Below are 18,678 nucleotides of genomic sequence, written 5' to 3'. Positions count from 1 at the left end.
CCTTGACCAAACTTTAGTCAGGCTCCTCTGGGCCCTCTTCCTGACTAGGCTTTGGCCTTAGTCACCGATGTCCATCCTGTCCTTACTGCGCCTGCATACCCAGTCTTAGCGAGTTCCCCACAGCCTTGATACCTGGTCAAGTTCTTCACCCCCACCTTTGATGTAAAAGTCCTTGGCCTACCTTCACCAAGAATCCCCTTACCCTTGATGTCTGCTAACTTTCCATCCACTGGCCCCCTCCCTCCTCTGTTCGCTATAAATCCCCACTTGTCCTTGTACCGTGTTTCCCTGAAAATAAGACCTAGCCGGAAAATAAGCCCAAGCATGATTTTTCAGGATGACAGCCCCTGAACATAAGCCGTAGTGCGCCTTTTGGAGCAAAAATTAACATAAGACCTGGTCTTATTTTCGGGAAAACACGTTATTCAGAGTTGAGCCTGATCTCTAGGCCCTATTGCAAAACCCCTATGGCCACAGTCTTGGATAAAATGTTACCATTTTAACAAGGGTCAGAGTCAGAGTAACTTTTTCTTTAACAGTTCATACACATAGGATTTGGATCACACTGTATATATAGTATTCTTAATGATTTTTCACTAAACAGTAAATCTAAAACCCATTCTAAGATGCCATGTAAAAATGGGGTCTTAGGGTCAAGGTAAAGAGCTTGTCAAGATCTCAGAAAAATGTAAGGAAATGCTTCTCAAGTCCTCCTGGCTAGAAGAAAAGATTTCTAAGAATAAGGATATTGTCACACTCTTACGTGCAGCCCAAAGTGTGTGTGTGTGTGTGGGGGGCAAGGCGGGCGGGGGGGCTGTATCTGAAAAAGATTGGTGGGGATGGATTTTGTATCTAACATAGTGCAGATTCACAGAAAACACAATTTTAAGAGAACTGAACTAACAAAAAAGCATGACCAGCTCACACTAAACTGAGACAGTTCAAACTGAAACCACTGGGCTCTCAACCATTTATGGACAGGAAGCAGCTGAGCAAACTGCTGTTCCGCTGTTCCGCTGCAAATCAGGCCAAATCAAGCCAAAAAAGAAAGTTTGACCTAGGAGAACTGAGCTAAGCACTAAGTCAGGTCCAGTCATGGATGATGCTCCCAGCAGTTCCTTGGGTGTGGTTCTGTGGGTGTAGAGATTTGAGAAATAAAAAGACAAGTTATTTACCTCCCATAAGAGCAAGGTAAACAGGAACAGAGTAACTACAATAATCACTTTCAAAACATGGGGATGCATGTACAAGGTCTGACAATTAAGTTTGCCTTGTGCTTATATTGGCAGCATTGTACAAATGGCTCAGTAAGGTTTCATAACCTTGGTATATCAGTGTCTGACAGCTGTGTTCGTGTCGACGTGTGGTGTTTGCTGAGTGGCGTTCATTATTGTTGTGTGTTTTTGTGTGCTGTTGGGAGAATGTCTGAGCCTGAATTAGAGCAATGAACAAACATAAAATTTCTTAAAACTTGGCGAGAGTGGAAGTAAAATCAGGAACACGTTAGTCCAAGTTTATGGGGGATAATGCCATAAAGAAAATGGCAGTGTACAAATGGATTAAATGTTTTTCTGAGGGGAGAGAACGCGTCACTGATGAAGAGAGGTCAGGGTGGCCAGTAACAAGCAGAACTGATAAAAAACATTGCAAAAATTTGTCGAATTGTGCGTCCAAATTGTTGGCTGTGAGAAACATAGCAGACGAAGTACACATCGATAGAGAAACAGGAAAATCCTAACTGAAAATTTTGGCATGAGAAAGGTGTGTGAAAAACTGGTCCCTAAGGAGCCCACTGATGAACAAAAGCAAAGGAGAGTCGAAGTTTGCCAAGACCTTTTGGAGAGGCAAGATGATGTTTTGGGCCATGTTATCCCTGGTGATGAAATATGGGTGTACCACTACGACCCTGAAACAAAGCATCAAAGTGCACAATGGAAGTCAGCTAATTCTCCACGACCAAAAAAGTTCCGTCAGTCCAAATCAAGAGTCAAATGACTGTTAACCTTTTTTGTTATCAGAGGGATTATTCATTATGAATTTGCACTAACTGGACAAACGGTTAACCAAGATTACTATTTGCAAGTGCTGAAAAGGCTGTTTGAAAAAGTTAAGACAACCTGAGCTCTTCACCCACAATTCATGGGTCTTGCACCACGACAATGGACCAGCTCACACGGCACCGTCTTTTTAGCCAGCACACAAATAACTGTATTGGAACATTCTCCTTACTCACCTGATCTGGCCCCCAATGGCTTCTTTCTTTACCCAAAGATGAAGGAAATATTGAAAGGAAGACATTTTGATGACATTCAGGACATCAAGGGTAATATGACGACAGCTCTGATGGCCATTCCAGAGACATTTCCAAAATTGCTTTGAAGGGTGGACCAGGCGCTGGTGGCTAGTGTCGGTGCATAGCTTCCCAAGGGGAGTACTTCGAAGGTGACGGTAGTGATATTTAGCATTGAGGTATGTAGCACTTTTTTTCTAGGATGAGTTTGTGGACTTGTCATACCTCGTATGTAAAAACCAGTGAAATCTGAGTAAGACTTGTGATTTAGTTAATAGTGTCAAGTGCTTCTGAATAGGTCAAGTAAGGTGAGGACAAGGGATTCAGCAACATGAAGGTTACCATGACCCTAAAAAGCATTTTCAGCAAAAGGGTGTGTGTGAAGCCTTATTGCAGTGGGTTCAATTCAAGAGTGAATGGAAGAGGGGTGACTGGATGGGCTCAGTTGGTTAGAGCGCGAGCTCTGAACAGCAGGGTTGCCGGTTCAAATCCCACATGAGCCAGTGAGCTGCACCCTCCACAACTAGATTGAAGACAACGAGCTGCAGCTGAGCTGCTGGAAGGGTGGCCGGATGGCTCAGTTGGTTAGAGCTCAAGCTCTTAACAACAAAGTTGCTGGTTCAATTCCCACATGGGATGGTGAGTTGCGCCCCCTGCAACTAAGATTGAAAACAGCAACTGGACTTGGAGCTGAGCTGTGCCCTCCACAACTAGTTTGAAGGACAGCGACTTGGAGCTAATTGGCCCTGGAAAAACACAGTTCCCCAATAATCCCCAATAAAAAAAAGAAAAAGAAATGTTGGCAACGGTAGAACAGTTTTTGGATCTTTCTGAACTCCCATATAAAACTGGAACTAGATAGCACAACCATAACCTATGGACAATTACAACAAAAAGTAGTGAACCCCAAAGCACAGGTGGGATGGATGAACCATCAAATGCCAGAAGACCTGAACAGCATCTATCTGGGAAGAAACGGGGGCTGGGGGTGGGGTGGGGGAAGCAAATGACAAATTCATAGAGACAGAAAGCAAATGATGTTTTCGAGGTTGGTGTGAGGGCAAAATGAGGAACTGCTATTTAATGGAGACAGAATCTCAGCTTTGTAAGATAAAAACAGATCTGGAACTTGGCTGCACAACAATATGAATGTACTTAACACTACTGACTATAGTTAAAAAAGGTAAAGGTGGTACGTTTTATGTTAAGTGATACACAAAATTTAAAAATTCAGGAAACTAATTTCATAAAAATGAGATTTAGAAGTATCCAGATGAAATCCTGCACAAAGGTATTTTAACAAAAACAGAAGTACTTATTAATACTAAAGAAATTTTAAAAGATCTATATGTATGAAAGATAAAATCATAAATCAGAAGATTTACTGTTACGATGTCAATTCTTCCCAAACGGATCTAATGACCCAATGCCATACAATCTAAGGAGTCACAAGTTAATTCTAAACTTTAAAGGGGAATGCAGAATACCTGGCATAGCCAAATCTTGAAAAGGAACCATATTGGAGGACTCCCACTACCTTTCTTAAAGACTTACTCTAATTCTTGTATTTAAGAGTGTGTCACTAGCATTAAAAATAAGAAAAAGGAAGCAGGCCACAGGGGCTTTCAAGCCCAGAGAAGCCAAAAAGCTTGAGTTTTCATGTTTGTATTTTCATTCTCATGAATCACAATAGACTCTAAGAAGCTTAAGAGAGAGCTGATTAACATTTGAAGGCAGCATTTTGGAAAACACTACCAGGAGAACTTTAATTTTTAATATAGCCAACAGAAGAGAGAAAAACAAGATGTTTTTCAGTTTTCAAATTTATTAAATACAGAGTTAACAAGTGTTGAATTTTCTACATAGGAGAAGACCAGTTAACCTAAGACGCTTCATAGAAAAATTAGCATTCAAAAAACAAATACAAACCCATAGTTGCCTTTGAGACTAAAGGGACAAAAACTATTTAAAAAGTTACCAAAACTCTAACCGAATCTGAGACCATTATAAATTTCAAACAGTAGATTTACCACACATATTACATTTTCAAATTCTAATATAGCAAAACATAACCACATAATTTGGCTACAGCTAATTGTCTAAGAAAAGTTTTAAAAATTAACAAAGTTATGACTATAAAATTTTTGTAAATTTTTTTGCAAAATAAAAAAAAACCCTTAAAATTTTAATAAAGGAAAAAATCCTTTTTAAATTTCTTATAAATAGCTCTCAAGACATATATTACACATCTGCTACAGCTTTCTTTACCTGAGAGAATTTCCCAGGATCCTTCACCCCAAAAGGATTACCTTAAAGAATTCTTCCATCATTTAATCACATAAATATGATTAAACTCTTACAGAAGTGGATTTGGACATATGTGCTCTTAATCCACCCTTCCCCAATTAAATTTTTGCTGAAAGGATTTTGCTTTAAAACAACAACAAAAAAACCCCACCTCTTTGGTAAAAGCCAAATATTTCCCCCTTTCAAAATGAACACCTCTGCAAATGATATAATAAGGAAAAAAAAAGATCTTTAGAATGGCTAGCATTAGTTCAAAAGATCTGTGTAAACAGTTCTCCTGTCCTGTGAAATAAGTCTAAAACTAGAGAGCCCATTTTTGCCTGAAATGCAACATTAGATTAAAATGTCTGAGGCTTTATGAATATATTCAAGATGGCACGAAACATGGTGGCCTTAAGAACAAAGCCATAGGTAGTCACTGCTATCAGCAAATTAAGAACGTCCTACCGAGAAGTCCATGAACCAAGTGGCTCCTGTACTGTTCTTAATTAAGGAGGGCCCAGTGTTCTCTCTGGACACGCAGGATCTTAGCCCAAGGTCACACCCTTCTTAGTTACAGAATAGACCCTCTTTCATTTCTAAGAGGGGTAGGACACGAATACACACCAAAATGAGATGCTATTCAGAAAGGCAGTCAAGGGAAAAAAAAGCCCAGGCAGCTTAAATACAGGCTCTTGAATTCCCTTTTTGCAGGTAACATGAAGCACCAATGGCAGTAAACTTCTAGCCAAAATTAATACATAATTTTACAAAGGCAGAGGGTGACAAATGAGGGGGTGGAGGGTTAGCACGACATAGAAGTCATCCATAACGAAGAAACCTCTGAGGAACTGGAAATAAGTGTGGTGTGGGAACCCCCTGCTGGCTATTCCTGAAGGGCACCAGAACCCCAAATCTCTAGTAACCCCACTCTCCCACAGCCCACATGAGAATAGTCCTTTATACTACAAGAGCTCCAAATACTTCTGGGGAACAATTCTTTCAAGCCATTTCCCAAGAAAATGTGAAGACAAAAGCAAAACCAGTTAGGTTTTACAAAAGTAAGACCCAGTTAGGACAAAAGTAGGGTGCCTGGAAAGGTTTTGATAGAAAGTCTCTGGTCTTCAGTCAGGTGACACGTCTAGGTATGCAACAACACTCCTGGAAGAATCCCTTCCCCCACTTAGTGTTTTTTTTACTGATGGAAATGAAAGGGGGAAAACATTACCAGGTTGGATGAACAGAAGAAATATACATATATCGAGTTTTAAAAGCTTCTTCAGCTTGTATTGCTAAAGGAGTCTGACCTGCAGCTTCTGGAAATGCACTTGTAAAATCATGTACAAAAAGTTGTAGGAAGCAAGTCTATTATTGAAAAACGAATTTATCAAATGAGTACAATCATTATAGCAACTCAAAGCAACGGGCACAGTTTTTCCAGTTTCTAGTATCACAATAGCACAATTATGTAGGTTCTTTAAACCTACAAATGTTGACTCATCACCTGAGTATTGTTTATCACAGTTAATTATAGTCAACTTCTTATTTATATGCCCACAGTCCTCAGGGTATATCCACATTTCTTTCAATCATTCAGATGAATTTGCTCAAATTCTCAGTTGAGAATAAAAAACCAGGAGAGTATAACTACTCCTCTTGTGTCAGACCAAACTTTAGAAAGGAACTTCAGGCCACAAACCAAATCTTAAGCAGCTGGAAAACATGGGCTGGCTGGGCAGGCTAAGGAAGGAAACTCTGAGGGCCCTGCCACTGGCAACGTCCCTTCTTTTGTGTTTCCCTGAGCTTCTTTCTGCAGGGGAAGGGAGCCAATAAAGGCCAGCCAAGGAATGCAAAGCCTTGTCAGCTTGACCTTGACCTGTGAGGACCAGCTCTAAAGTCACACAGCTGGCTGCCAGACCCAGCAAGCAGGAAGAAAACATAAAACTAGTTGCTGATATATCCCGTTGTTGATCTGTCTTTTCTCATGATCTTTCCTAAAACCAATCTTACTCGAAACCCCGTGTCACTGCACCAGACACTGTAGTGGCTTCTGCCAAGGAGCTGCTTCTACACATACAATCACAATCCCTCAACCGGTCCCCGACCCACAGAGCTCCACTCCCACTGGCTTAATGGGGGCTGCACGTGGTGGCTATTCATGTTGTGACTCCGTATCATTTTCAACTCCTGAGCCCAAAAAACTCCTTGCCTAAAAAGAGAAATGTGATCAAGTACACAAAATGAGGCTCTCACGTACACACACAATGAGTGCCTTTTAAAATCGAATCTCAGACATTGTTAAATAAGGCAAGTTCCTAGAGGAATTCATCCACTGTATTTATCCCTTCTCCCGCCCCTTTTCTTGGAAGGAGAGCAAAGGAGTAGAAATGAAGAATTTGACTCATTTCCCACACCAGCATTGTGGCACGCTGGAGCCTCACTTAGGTGGAACCCAGTTCTGTCCAACCCACACAGTAGGGCACAGGCCAGTCTTTCCATTCTCAGACCCTCTCTGCCAGGGAATTTGAAAAGGTTCTTTCCATCCTGCATGAAATATTAACAGGAGTGTCCCCGCTGTGTCTCCACTGGGGTCTCTAATGGACTTTCCACAAACTCGCCCCTGACTGAGAACATCAACACTGAAAATGGACATCTTCTTGGGCAACTGCCCGATGTCCCATCTCTGAGGAGTATGACTTTACAAGTACATATTTTGGAAGTTTCTGTGGATGTTATTTATGGCTTCATTAAATACCTCCATCGCCTACCTTTTCTCCTAAGTGTATTCAGTCACTTCTACCAGTTGTGGAATAGGCCTTACCTGGTCAGCCCTGTATGAGGTCCTACCTGTGATCCTCACCTCCGCAAATGTACCCCAAAACACCCGTAATGGACATCAAAGTGTGGCTGTGGGACCGATCTGTTTTGCTTTTACCATTTCAAGGCCTCAAGGTGGAAGAGAAGGGGGTGACCTTAACAACTGAAACAGTGGTGCATCAGGCTTCAGTCAAGAAGAAGCTTTTCAGGTCCTAAAGTATTATCACTATTAATAGGACAAACAAGTGAACACTATAGTCCTCCATCATTTAGACAAAACAACACGAATACTGCTCTGTAATCACGTGCATAACACCACAAGTCAGAGTCATCATTATTGCAGTGACTCTGATCAGGTAGGGATAATACGGTGGGGAATCACACAGGTGGTGATGGCAAATTGTGCTTTTTCACATTAATAACAAAGATGCTGAACCTAGGGAAGGACGAGGGGAACCCTGGGGAGGATAATGGCAAAGAGTGCTCTCTGTGATTCCCGGCATCACAGCTTCAAGGGAAATGGCTGGGGGCCAGGAGGAAGCTGCACAAGGGTGGGGTTAAAAACAGGTGCTTCCTCTTGTACCCTATAAATACCAGGGGCCTGTGAGCAGGTCCTGCAGGCCAAGGCGTGGGAGAGGGGTCTGCATTCTGTCAGAGGCTGAAGGCTCAAAATGTTGGCATGTTTTCTACTCCAAGCATAAAAATGATAGGCCATACAAGGTAAATTTTTATCCCTGTGAGAAGATGTTGTGCCCCAAACTGTTTTGGTCAAAACACGCAGAAGGAAAACACTAACCTAACTACTATCCCAGTTTTTAGGGGTAAGACACATACAAAATGTATTATCACTCATGATCAGCTTGGCTGAAAATTTCAGTTCCTCTGGAATAATGTGGTATGTTTGAATTTCAGAATTAAAAAGATCATCAGGTCATTTTTTTTTTTTTTTTCCTAAAAGCCTTTTCAGACACTCAAGCCGGCCAGGGGATGCCAGCTTTTCGCAAAGCGCCAGTCACTGCTCAGTGTCTTGGGAGACTTGTTCAAAGGACGTCATTTCCAGCCTGCAGAACCAAGGGGACTGCTCAGATCCTCACACATAGAACTGCCGAGTGGGACAGCAGAGGGGCGCAACCAGCGTGCACAGGTACAACAGCACACACATCCAGCAGGAGGCCATCTTCACCCAGAAGATGGACCAGCTCCCACTGAAGAAGGTTTCAATGTAGGCACTTTCATAGCTGTGGAAACAAGAGAGCCATCGGTGGTCAGGGCAGGAAGAGAACAGGGGAGGACAGGACAAGCTCTCTTTACTAAGTATCTTCCTGATTCTGCCCCCTCCAGCCTTTCTTTCTTTTTTTCTCCTAACAACGGAATTCATATATAATTCACGCCCAATTAAAGTGTACAATTCAATGACTTCTATTATGTCCATTGGCTTGTGTAACCACCACCACGATCAATTGTATAATATTCTCATCATCCTGCATCCTTTTGCTGCCTTCCGGTCCCCTTCCCTCCTCCCAGCCACGGCATTCACTAACCTACTTTTGGTTTCTACGGATTTGCCTATTCTGGACATTTTCATATGGAATCATGTGGCCTCTAGTGACTGGCTTTTTTCACTTCGTGTAAAGTTTTCAAGGTTTATCCATGTTGTAGTATCAGTACTTTATTCCTTTATATTGCTGAGCAATAGTCCGTTGTATACATACAGCACATTTTATTTATCCGTCATCAGTTGACAGACATTTGCGTTGGTTCCACTTTTTGGCTATTACCAATGCTGCTGCGGTGCACGTTGTGTGCAAGTTTTTGTGTGGACATACGTGCTTTTTCTTCTCTTGGGTATACACTTAGGAGTAAATTGCCAGATCATATAAAAACTCCATGTTTAACATTTTTGAGGAACTGCCAAAGTGTTTCCTAAAGTGGCTGTACCATTTCACAATCCTACCAGGAGTGTAAGAGAGGTGCAATTTCTCCATATCCTCAAGAACATTTGTAATTATCTGCCTGACTGATTATAGCTCCCTCCATCGTTTCTTAAGCTTCCCAAGCCAAAATTTTCCATGAATTCTCAAACATCACTGCAAAGCATTAGATGCTCCCTCTCCATCTTCTCCCTCAGGAGGATGTTTGGGAAGAATCTCCTTAGGGAAGACTTTCCCCATCATTCTGTTTGAAACTGCCGGCCCTACCATCCCCAACCCCACGAGGTGCTCTGATTCCTCTTCCTCATTTTATTTTTCTCCCCAATAGTCATCACCATCTGACACACTGCATTTGATTTGGATCATGGTCTGTCTCCCCCATTAGAATGTAAGCCCCGCCTGCTAGAACAGCATGGCACATGGGAACACGCAAATATTTGTTGAATGAATGAAAAAAAGAAAGCACAATGACCCTCAACATCTATCCTATGTATAGCCTAACTTATAGCAAATTATAACCCAAAAGAAACTTTGGATCAGTCAAAGAACAATCCAGAAAGAATCTGTATGATTCAAAAGAATCTCCATGTAGTGATAGGGAAAGTCAGGCCCATCATGTACTGCCAAGTTAAAAACAAACAATCAAAACCCTCAAGGAGGGAAATATATGTAATCATGTTTATGTTAAAAAAAATACTTAGGCTTGTAAATGCATAGAAAAGGAACGAAAGGATACACATCATATTGTTAGCACTGATTATGGGGGGGGTGATCATTGATACTTTTGATATTTCCATGTAAGCTTTTTAGAAACATGTTTTAAACTTCTGTAATGAAAGGGTGAAAAAAAACACACAAACAAAATACAAAATAGAAAAGGTATTTTCTTTTTCTTAAAAGCAGATGATTACTTAAGAATTCCAAGTGCTTTTCCCATTAATATTCCTATGTTTTTCAAGACTGTCCATATGCAGTTAACCTTCCTTTTTTTAAAGCTGCAGCAAGCAGCTTCCAAAGTTAAAACCATGCTGATTGACTGTCAGGAACTCAGGACTGTTTCTGTAAAGCTGAGTACAGTTTGACTTGAAGAGTTCAGTTGACTCTAGGAGATCTGACCCATGCTTCAGCGCCCTGAATAGGACTCAAGTTGCTTTTTTAAAGACTGCTCCTTCTACAGTGTCTAAGGTAATGAGCCACTCACTTGAACCAGTTGGTGACGGTCATCATCACATAAAGGGACGCCAACAAGAACACGAAGTGGAAATAGGAATAGCTATAGACGGTGCTTCTCTTCTCGTCATAAATAACCCCTGGCCCCTCTTTCATATTCTTCTGCTCTTCACTGTCTGTGAAACACAAAGCCAGCACAAGCTCAATGAGTGAACACATGCACACTTACCATTTTAGCAGAGACACACTTACTCATGGCCACCCCAGGGCCTACTGAGTAGAAAAGATGTCAAAAGCCATTTGTACACTCAGGCATTTTTCATCTGCGCCATAAGCACAAAGCCCCCACCCCACCCCAAAACCTTCTTTAATAGGATGAGTTACCTAACATCCCATTTATTTTAACAGAGCATAAGGCAGCCCTTGGAAACACAAAACTTATTATAAGCCCGGAAGAAAGTGAAAGAAAGTAGACCAGAAGTTCTCAAGCCCCTGGGAACCTCCAATCCGAAGAGAAAATAAAGTCGAAGGGAAGAAATGGTCCAAAACAAGATGTCAGGACCTCTTCGTGTTTTCCAAATTTTCATTCCTTTAAAAAATGTACTTTCTGCTTCACTAAATCTCACTGTATAACTTAAATATGAGTCAGAATACTAGACTAATTTCTCGCTTGCCAGAATACCAACACAAACAAACAAACAAAACCCACCAACCCTTTGAGAATAACATGAGAAGTATATAAACAGTAAACCGGCTTCGTAATGAAAAGTTTCCCCTTTACCATTCAAGTTATTTGTACCTGAATCCCAAATGCCCACAGACTAGAGCAAAAGGTATGCAGGGTCACACACAGATATACTGAAGGAAAGTTCTCTACTTACCCTCTCCATAGGGACTGAAGCAAAAGCAACACCGAGCTACCTGGGAGAGCAAAGGCAACAGTCAAGTGGCTTGCTTTCTGCTTTTTTCTCTCCACATCACTAAAGCACTAAGGGCTACCTGCGTGCCAAGCCTTCCCCGTTTGAATTACATCCCAGGCCCCGAACTGCACACTTTATCCCTTCAAGTTTTGACTAAGCATCTGATCTTCCCAGATGCTCTGGGTGCTGGTGACAGGAAATACAACGGACATGGAGGTGAGCCACCAGAGCCACTCCAAAGGTGCACACTTATTGCTCAGCTCAGCTACTGCGAGTGCTGTGCGAGTTTCTTTCTTTCTTCCTTTTTTAATCATTCTTTTTTTTAAAAAATAAAATTCATTGGGATGACAATGGTTAGTAAAATTATATAGGTTTCACGTGTACATACATCATCTGTATATCACATTGTTTGTGTTCACCACCCAGAGTCAGTTCTCCTTCCATCACCATATGTTTGATCTCATTTACTCTCATCTACCACCCTCTCTCCCCTTACCTTCTTGTGAGAGGTTTCTAGTGGCAACTTCCAGGCTTTGCCCCAGGGCCAGAGTCGCCCTTCCTGAGAGCAAGCCCTTCCTGGACAACCCAAAGGAATGACTGCCCCCAGCAGGGGTGTAAAGCAGCAGCCACTGGCCCCTGGAGGACAGCTCTGATGGGTCATATGTGCCCTGGAAAACTTGTGCATGGGGTCAGCAGAGATTTGTCCAGCCTGCCGTGCCCTTCGACATCACTCTCGGCCCCATCTACCCCCTCTTCCCCTTCCACTTATGTTGATCTCTAAATAAATATCCTGCACAGCACACTCTGCCTGGATGGCTGCCTCTGGAAAACTCAACCTGAAACACAAAGTGATAAGACAAGGTCATCGCTCTCATGGAGCTCACTCCTGGGGCTTTGCTCTAATGGCTATTTCATTCCATCTTCTCCGATCTCTGAGGCTGGGACTATTATCCCCTTTACACTGAGGAAACTGAGGCCAGGCAGGTTCAATTACAGACCTGAAGTCACACAACTAATTTAGTGACAGAGCTGGGACAGGAATGCAGGCTGGGAACTCCAAAGTCCATGAGTCACAAGAAGTAATAGGTAGCGTGATATCTAGGGGACGGTAGAGCCAACGGAATCAGAAACGGTAAAGCTAAGGGCTGTGGAAGCAGGAGGCTTACCTACATTTCCTATTAAAATTAGGCTGCTGAACTGGCTGCCTCCACGGAGGCTGGGATACTGGGGACAGAGATGCGTGGGATGCTTTCCTTTGAAGAGTCTTTGGTACCTTTCACATTTCCTATCATGTTTCTGACCTACTCAAAACAAACTTAATTTAAAAAATATCAAGTTGTGAAAAACGTGACTCCGGAAGGACTCTGGTAAACAAATAAGAAACACTACATGCACCAAGACAGTCTGGGAAGGGCTGGGTCCTTGGCCCTTTCTGGCTGTTATTTTTACTACAAAGAACAGAGAGCCAGGGACAAGGACATGGACGCTTGAGCCTTTGTCCCATTTATATACCTCAAGGCCACGTCCTTGTTTCCCTCCTCCATCAAAGGATACTTGTAATAGAGGGACTGGCCTTGACGGATCAATTGATGGAATCTTGGATCAAGTGACATAGTCTGAGATTCACAAAATCATTCAGTGGGTCCAAGACATTGCATGCTGGGGTCCTAGCTCTTTTGAAGCTTAAGTTACCACAAGAAACTACTCTTTCAAAGATGTATCCTGTGAAACGTGATGCAAGGAGCGTAAACCAACCTCCATCCCGCATGCTCTCCACTTCAGAAATAAACAGGCACTTTTTCCTTGGAATGAGAAGAAAAACATCCTCTCTTAAATCTAACCTAGAGACTTGCTGTTCTTTGCACTTTAACTCTGTATACAATAGGGATATTGAAACCATAATGGTACAACCTCAGCAGGTGGTTACCCAGTTGGTGGTGAGAACAAACGCTTGCCTTCTAGAGACCATTCTCTTCTGTATAATAGCAGTAACCTATTCAGACTCAGCATGGTTTTCTCATTTTTAAGTGACAGAAAGAGCTGGTGAATGATGCTGGCAGACTGACAACCCTTCATAATAGTTCACTCTCTCCAGGTCAGGTGCAGGGAAGACCATCCCCAGAGACCCAGCTGCAGAATAAGGCGCCCATCAGATACCAGAGCTCTTCCATCCAGGGAAAGCTATTAGGATGCAGCCAGGGCCGGATGCCAGGCAGGGTCACCAGCAGGGCCAGCAGACAGCAGCTGAGCTCTTGGGCAACAGTAGCTGGGAACAGGCTCTGGAGCCAGAGTGCACAGTTTACATGCGGGCAAATCAAAAGTTTAAATGGCTGTTTCTGTTTTAACCCCTCTGCAAATAGAAAAAACCCTCACTGGGGTCTTATGAAGATTAAATGAAAAGACATGTGTCACACCTAGAACAATGCCTGGCCCATAGCAAGTGCTGTAAGTCTTAGGCATCACTGGAACCTCCCATTCTTTCCATTCCTTGGGGCGAAGCGGAGTCTTCTGCTGGCTGCCTCCATCTGGTGAGACCTTTTCAGACCTTGGTAGAAGTTCCTCTAAGGACCCCAGAAAGACTTTTACATAAGTATTAAATAATACATTCTGTTGACCGATAGGCATCTGCCAACCGCCATGATTTTTTGGATACTTATTGTTCACAATTCTTTACCCAGTGAAATGCCCACCTGATGGCACTGATTCACTTAAAGAAGCTAACGGATAGGCACTCCTCAGCAGTGTGGCATAGAGCAGATGCTGGTTCCTTCCTTTCTCCATCTTCTCTCCTTCAGAACAGCCATTACATAACCTCATAGTTGTGCTACGTATAGAGGGCAGACAGGTGTAAAATAGAGGAATGGACTAGAAGTCTGTCTGTGTCTGTCTCTCCATTATGACAGAGGAAAAGAGCAAAGACCAGCCTGACAAAGTCTCTCCGGTGGGGAGGTGGGCAGAAGGACGCCACACAAGAGGCCAATTTTGTTGGAGGAAAATCAAGGATTCATTTTAAGCCTATTGTATACACAGGAGATTTCTTTTTCTGTACAAAAACTGTGTTCTTTCCAGAAGAAAAATGGGATCATGGAATGCGTATCGATAAAAATGCTAATAAACATAAAAAGCTTTCCTGAATCATGGGTCTTCCGAGATGAAGCAGGACAAGAAAGAAAGGAACTTACCTCCAGTTCAGGAGCTGCATACCGCCCCTGCAGGGCATCAGAACTCGATCTTGTTGTCGATGTCAAACTAGAAAATAAACAAAAAGGTCAGCAGAATATATTAACGTGTTATATCACATCAAAGGAAGGGCAGAGCTGCTTGACCAATGCTGCAGTCTCACCAAACCTACAGTTCTTGCTGCTTAAATAAAGGTAGTCTATTTTTTTATTAAAGACACATTTATTCAGTGTCATGATCAGACTACTACATTTAGCAATCAATAGCATGGGTGCAAAAAAAAAAAACTACATTAAAACCTTTTGTTGGAATGCTTTGCACTTTTCACAGAACAGAAACTAAAATAACGTGTTATACAATTAGTCACAAATACAGTCCTCGAGTGTTTTGCCCATAACACATGAATATTGTCTAAAACGTGTCTTCTTTGTAGCAGCTAGGCCCTGCCACCACTGTGCTTGGCTGAGCTCACAAATCTGTTGTAACCTGTAGCATCCCTGTCACTTCTCTGGCTCTCCTCTCCTGCTAAGCTTTGTTTCCTGGCAGTAATTAAAACCTCCTGCCACTGCCATAGCTACTGCTGCTGCTGGAACCACCACAGCCATCTTGGTTTCGTGGTTTGGTAAAGTACTGGCCTCCACCACCACAAGGGCCAGAGCTTCTGCCTCTAAAGTCTTCTCCTTTCATGGGTCCACAATTTGAAGATTGGTTGTTGTCATTGCTAAAATCACTGCAGCTTCTGCCACCTCCAACAATGCTTCCATCACTACCAAATCCATTATAGCCCTCCCCACTGCCACCATATCCTTCATCATCACGACTGCCTCCAAAGCCACCTTGACCAGTGACGTTTCCTGCACGACCAAAGGCATTCTCACCAAAACCACCTCCTCAACCACCAGTGAAGTTTCCAGAACCACTCTGACCTCTTTGGCTGGAGGAAGCACTGGCCATCTCTTGCTTAGATAGGGCTTTCCTTACGTCACAGTTGTGGCCATTCACAGTGTGGTATTTCTGAAGGACAGTCTTGTCTACACAGTCATGGTCATCAGAGGTTACAAAAGCAAAGCCTCTCCTTTAGCCACCGCGTTGGTCAATCATGATTTCAATGACTTCGATGTTCCCACACTGCTCAGAATCATCTTAGGTCGTGATCTTCAGAGTCTTCTTTAATACCACCGACACAAATCTTTTTCACAGTGAAGTGGGCACCAGGTCTTTGAGAATCTTCTCAAGACAGCCCTCTTTGGTCCCACGACTCTTCCACCCGCCTCGTGTGGCCTTGCCTTCAATGGCTGCACCCACCTCCTCCACAGCGGCACAGGTGACAAACCCAAAGCCTCTGGAGCACTTGGTGTTTGGGTCCTTCATCACCACACACTCTGGGAGTGTTCCCCACTGCTCAGAATGGCTCAGCCTCATCGGTTGTTTCAAAGCTCAAACCTCCACTGAAGGGCTTCTGCAGCTGTTCAGGCTCTTTGGGAGACTCTGACTTACATATGACGACCGCGGGAAGGGAGACTTCAATGATGCTTCCTCGGAGGCGTCCACCCACAGAAAGCAAAGGTAGTCTAATTTTAATATCCACTTTTTCCCAAACCTAGCTGACCAATTCTATAGTTGATGTCTTTTTACATGGATTGTATTAGATCATTTTATGCAAAGAGAAGTGTGTAGGTAAAGAAATAAGATGTCTGTGGTCCTCTTAGCTTAGCTTTTCACTGTTGGATTTTGCCTCTCCTCCCTCATATAACAAAATAATTTTCTGATTTCACTTTTATTGTTTGCCTCCCTCTGACTAGTCTCACTTAGAAGGATCAAAAGCAATGAAAAAACCCAGAGATGGCAATAAAAAACAAGGGCATGAAAAGCAAAGGTCAGATGGCAGATGAGGCAAACACTATGCCTACTGTATCCCAGGATCACACCAAAATTACAACTAAATTATAGAACAATCAACCTCAACAATCATCTGAAGACTAGCTGAACAGAACCCCTATAACTAACGATATAAAGAAGAGGTCCCATCGAGACTGTATAAATAAATGAATAAATAAAAAAATAAATAAGAAAAGGTCACAGTTATTTATTGTAATAATGGGCCTATGACAGAATAGGGTTTTCTGTTTAGAAGTTCAACATGGAGTAGCTGTCAGTGTGCTGTCAGTGTGATTAAAAAATTCTGCCACTTTCTCCATGACTTGAGAGGTAAAATGTTATAAAATTTGGCTTCCAGAGGTAAAAAGGAGGCATTTCTTTTTCCTTGGGAAAAAAAGGGGCAAACATTTTAAACAAACAGAAATATATATAATACGTACGTAGGCTTACAGCTAACTGTGTAAGTTCGTTTAGCAAATATTTGCTGAAGGCCTGCCATGTATCAGGCCCTGTTCTAAGCAGTGGCGGGGACTCAGTGAAAAAGACAATCCCTGCCGTCATGCAGCTTACCTGCTATCCTGGAGGTGGGCAGGTGTGTGTGTGGGGGAGTTGGCTAGGGGAGAGGCAGGAATTAACACTCTTTTCAACCCAATAAAGCACACGAGGCAACACTGCCTTCTCTGCTCATTCTCATTCTCTTTCCCAAGGAGAAGAAATCAATGAGATGCAAATAAACAATAAAAAGCCTTCCCTCTAAAAAGGTCCTCTGCGATCCAAGCGCACTGCTTCCTTTGCGGTCCACTCAAGACCAATAGCATCATTTGTATTTCAGCTTTGAACAATGGATGCTAATCAGGGCCCTCTCCACTCCCATCTCCTGACTTTGGTACAAACACTTCCCAATGGCTCTGCACACAAGAAACATATGCCGTGCTCTTAAATTTAAGAGTGATATATTTTGTGCATATGAATTATGATTTAATACATATATAGTTTCCGTGGGGGAAAAGAGAACTTTTCATTTTAGAAAGAGATCCGGTATCTGGAATTTTCATCTAAAAGATAATGTCCATTCTTTCTTTCTTTTTTTTGAAACTTTTTATTTATTTATAAGTGTGTTTTTTCCAGGATCCATCAGCTCCAAGTCAAATAGTTGTTTCAATCTAGTTGTGGATGGCGCAGCTCACACTGGCCCATGCGGGGATCGAACCAGCAACCTTGTTGTTAAGAGCACTGCGCTCTAACCAATTGAGCTAACCGGCCGCATACATAATGTCCATTCTTTAAAGGGGACAGAATAAACATGCCATTTTATAAATACTTTGCAATAAAATGGTTTCAGAAAAATAAAGCTTTTGATTCTGGCACCTCTGCCACTTCACTTCCACCAACAGAAAGCACTACATGGAGAAGCTTCTGTTCTTATTTGTCAAAATACCTTTATTCCGTTCATCATTAGTGGCATGTGACTTCCACAAGTAGATGTTACCGTAAAACATATTGAGTCATGGCCTTTCCCCACAAAACTCTCTTCCTGGAATTATCAAGAAAATATGGTGCTTAGAAGTTCTTAGAAAGCATGGGCAATTCCTGCTGTCTGTATTCTGGCTATTACTGACCAATCTTTTTGGTCAGCATAAGACAAGTTGCTATAAAACAATTCCCGGATTATCCATAACCTCTTGTCTTCTAGGGCTAAAGTATGAGTGACTTTAAGCAGAACTTCCTGTGGGGGTGGGGTACAGAGGGTGGAGGAGACTTAACAGTTTTTTGTTGGGACAATGCTAACCATGCAAAGAATGTCCAGTGCACTAAGCATGTTTGCTATATCTGGTCCCCAGTCACAAAAAGCCAGCAGTGACTTAAGTCATTGTGACAAACGAAAAAGATAAGATGCCTCCCCCCCCTACCCTTGCCGTGCCCAGAGCCTCTGCCATATTGGCAGAGTGATTTGAAACACAGGTGGCCCTCTGCATCTGCTTCAGTTGCTTCTGGAACTGGCAAAATGCCCACAAGATGACAGAAAATCTCTAAAAAACATGTCCAGACTTTCCTATTGGAGAGCATAGATTCTGCTCCCCTGACAAACTTACAGGGTGGCCCTTCATAGATCCCATGACTATTCCCAGTCTTTGTGTGATGAAGTTCAATTATGTCCCCACTGTTCCATGTAAGATGACTCAGCTCCTAAAGGACACCAGAGTCC

At 42.5% G+C, this 18,678-nt stretch overlaps 1 protein-coding gene and 1 pseudogene across 1 annotated transcript in view; both read right to left on the bottom strand.

Moving 5' to 3' along the window:
• Positions 1 to 4,106: 4,106 nt before the first annotated feature.
• The window catches only part of SERINC5 (serine incorporator 5), a 96,162-nt gene continuing 81,590 nt past the window's right edge, over positions 4,107 to 18,678 (bottom strand). Inside the window, exons 9-12 of the mRNA XM_033110179.1 lie at positions 14,597 to 14,663; positions 11,376 to 11,415; positions 10,526 to 10,670; positions 4,107 to 8,631 (exon numbers count right to left, since the gene is read on the bottom strand). Of these exons, the coding sequence (XP_032966070.1) occupies positions 8,484 to 8,631; positions 10,526 to 10,670; positions 11,376 to 11,415; positions 14,597 to 14,663 (400 nt within the window). The 3' untranslated portion in view covers positions 4,107 to 8,483. The remainder of the gene's footprint in view (positions 8,632 to 10,525; positions 10,671 to 11,375; positions 11,416 to 14,596; positions 14,664 to 18,678) is intronic.
• Positions 14,686 to 16,702, bottom strand: LOC117024722 (heterogeneous nuclear ribonucleoprotein A1-like; annotated as a pseudogene).

This window comes from Rhinolophus ferrumequinum, chromosome 7 (genome assembly GCF_004115265.2).
Source record: "Rhinolophus ferrumequinum isolate MPI-CBG mRhiFer1 chromosome 7, mRhiFer1_v1.p, whole genome shotgun sequence".
NCBI lineage: Eukaryota > Metazoa > Chordata > Mammalia > Chiroptera > Rhinolophidae > Rhinolophus > Rhinolophus ferrumequinum.
Note: the sequence above shows the minus strand (reverse complement) of the source record. Positions and strands in the feature narration are given on the sequence as shown.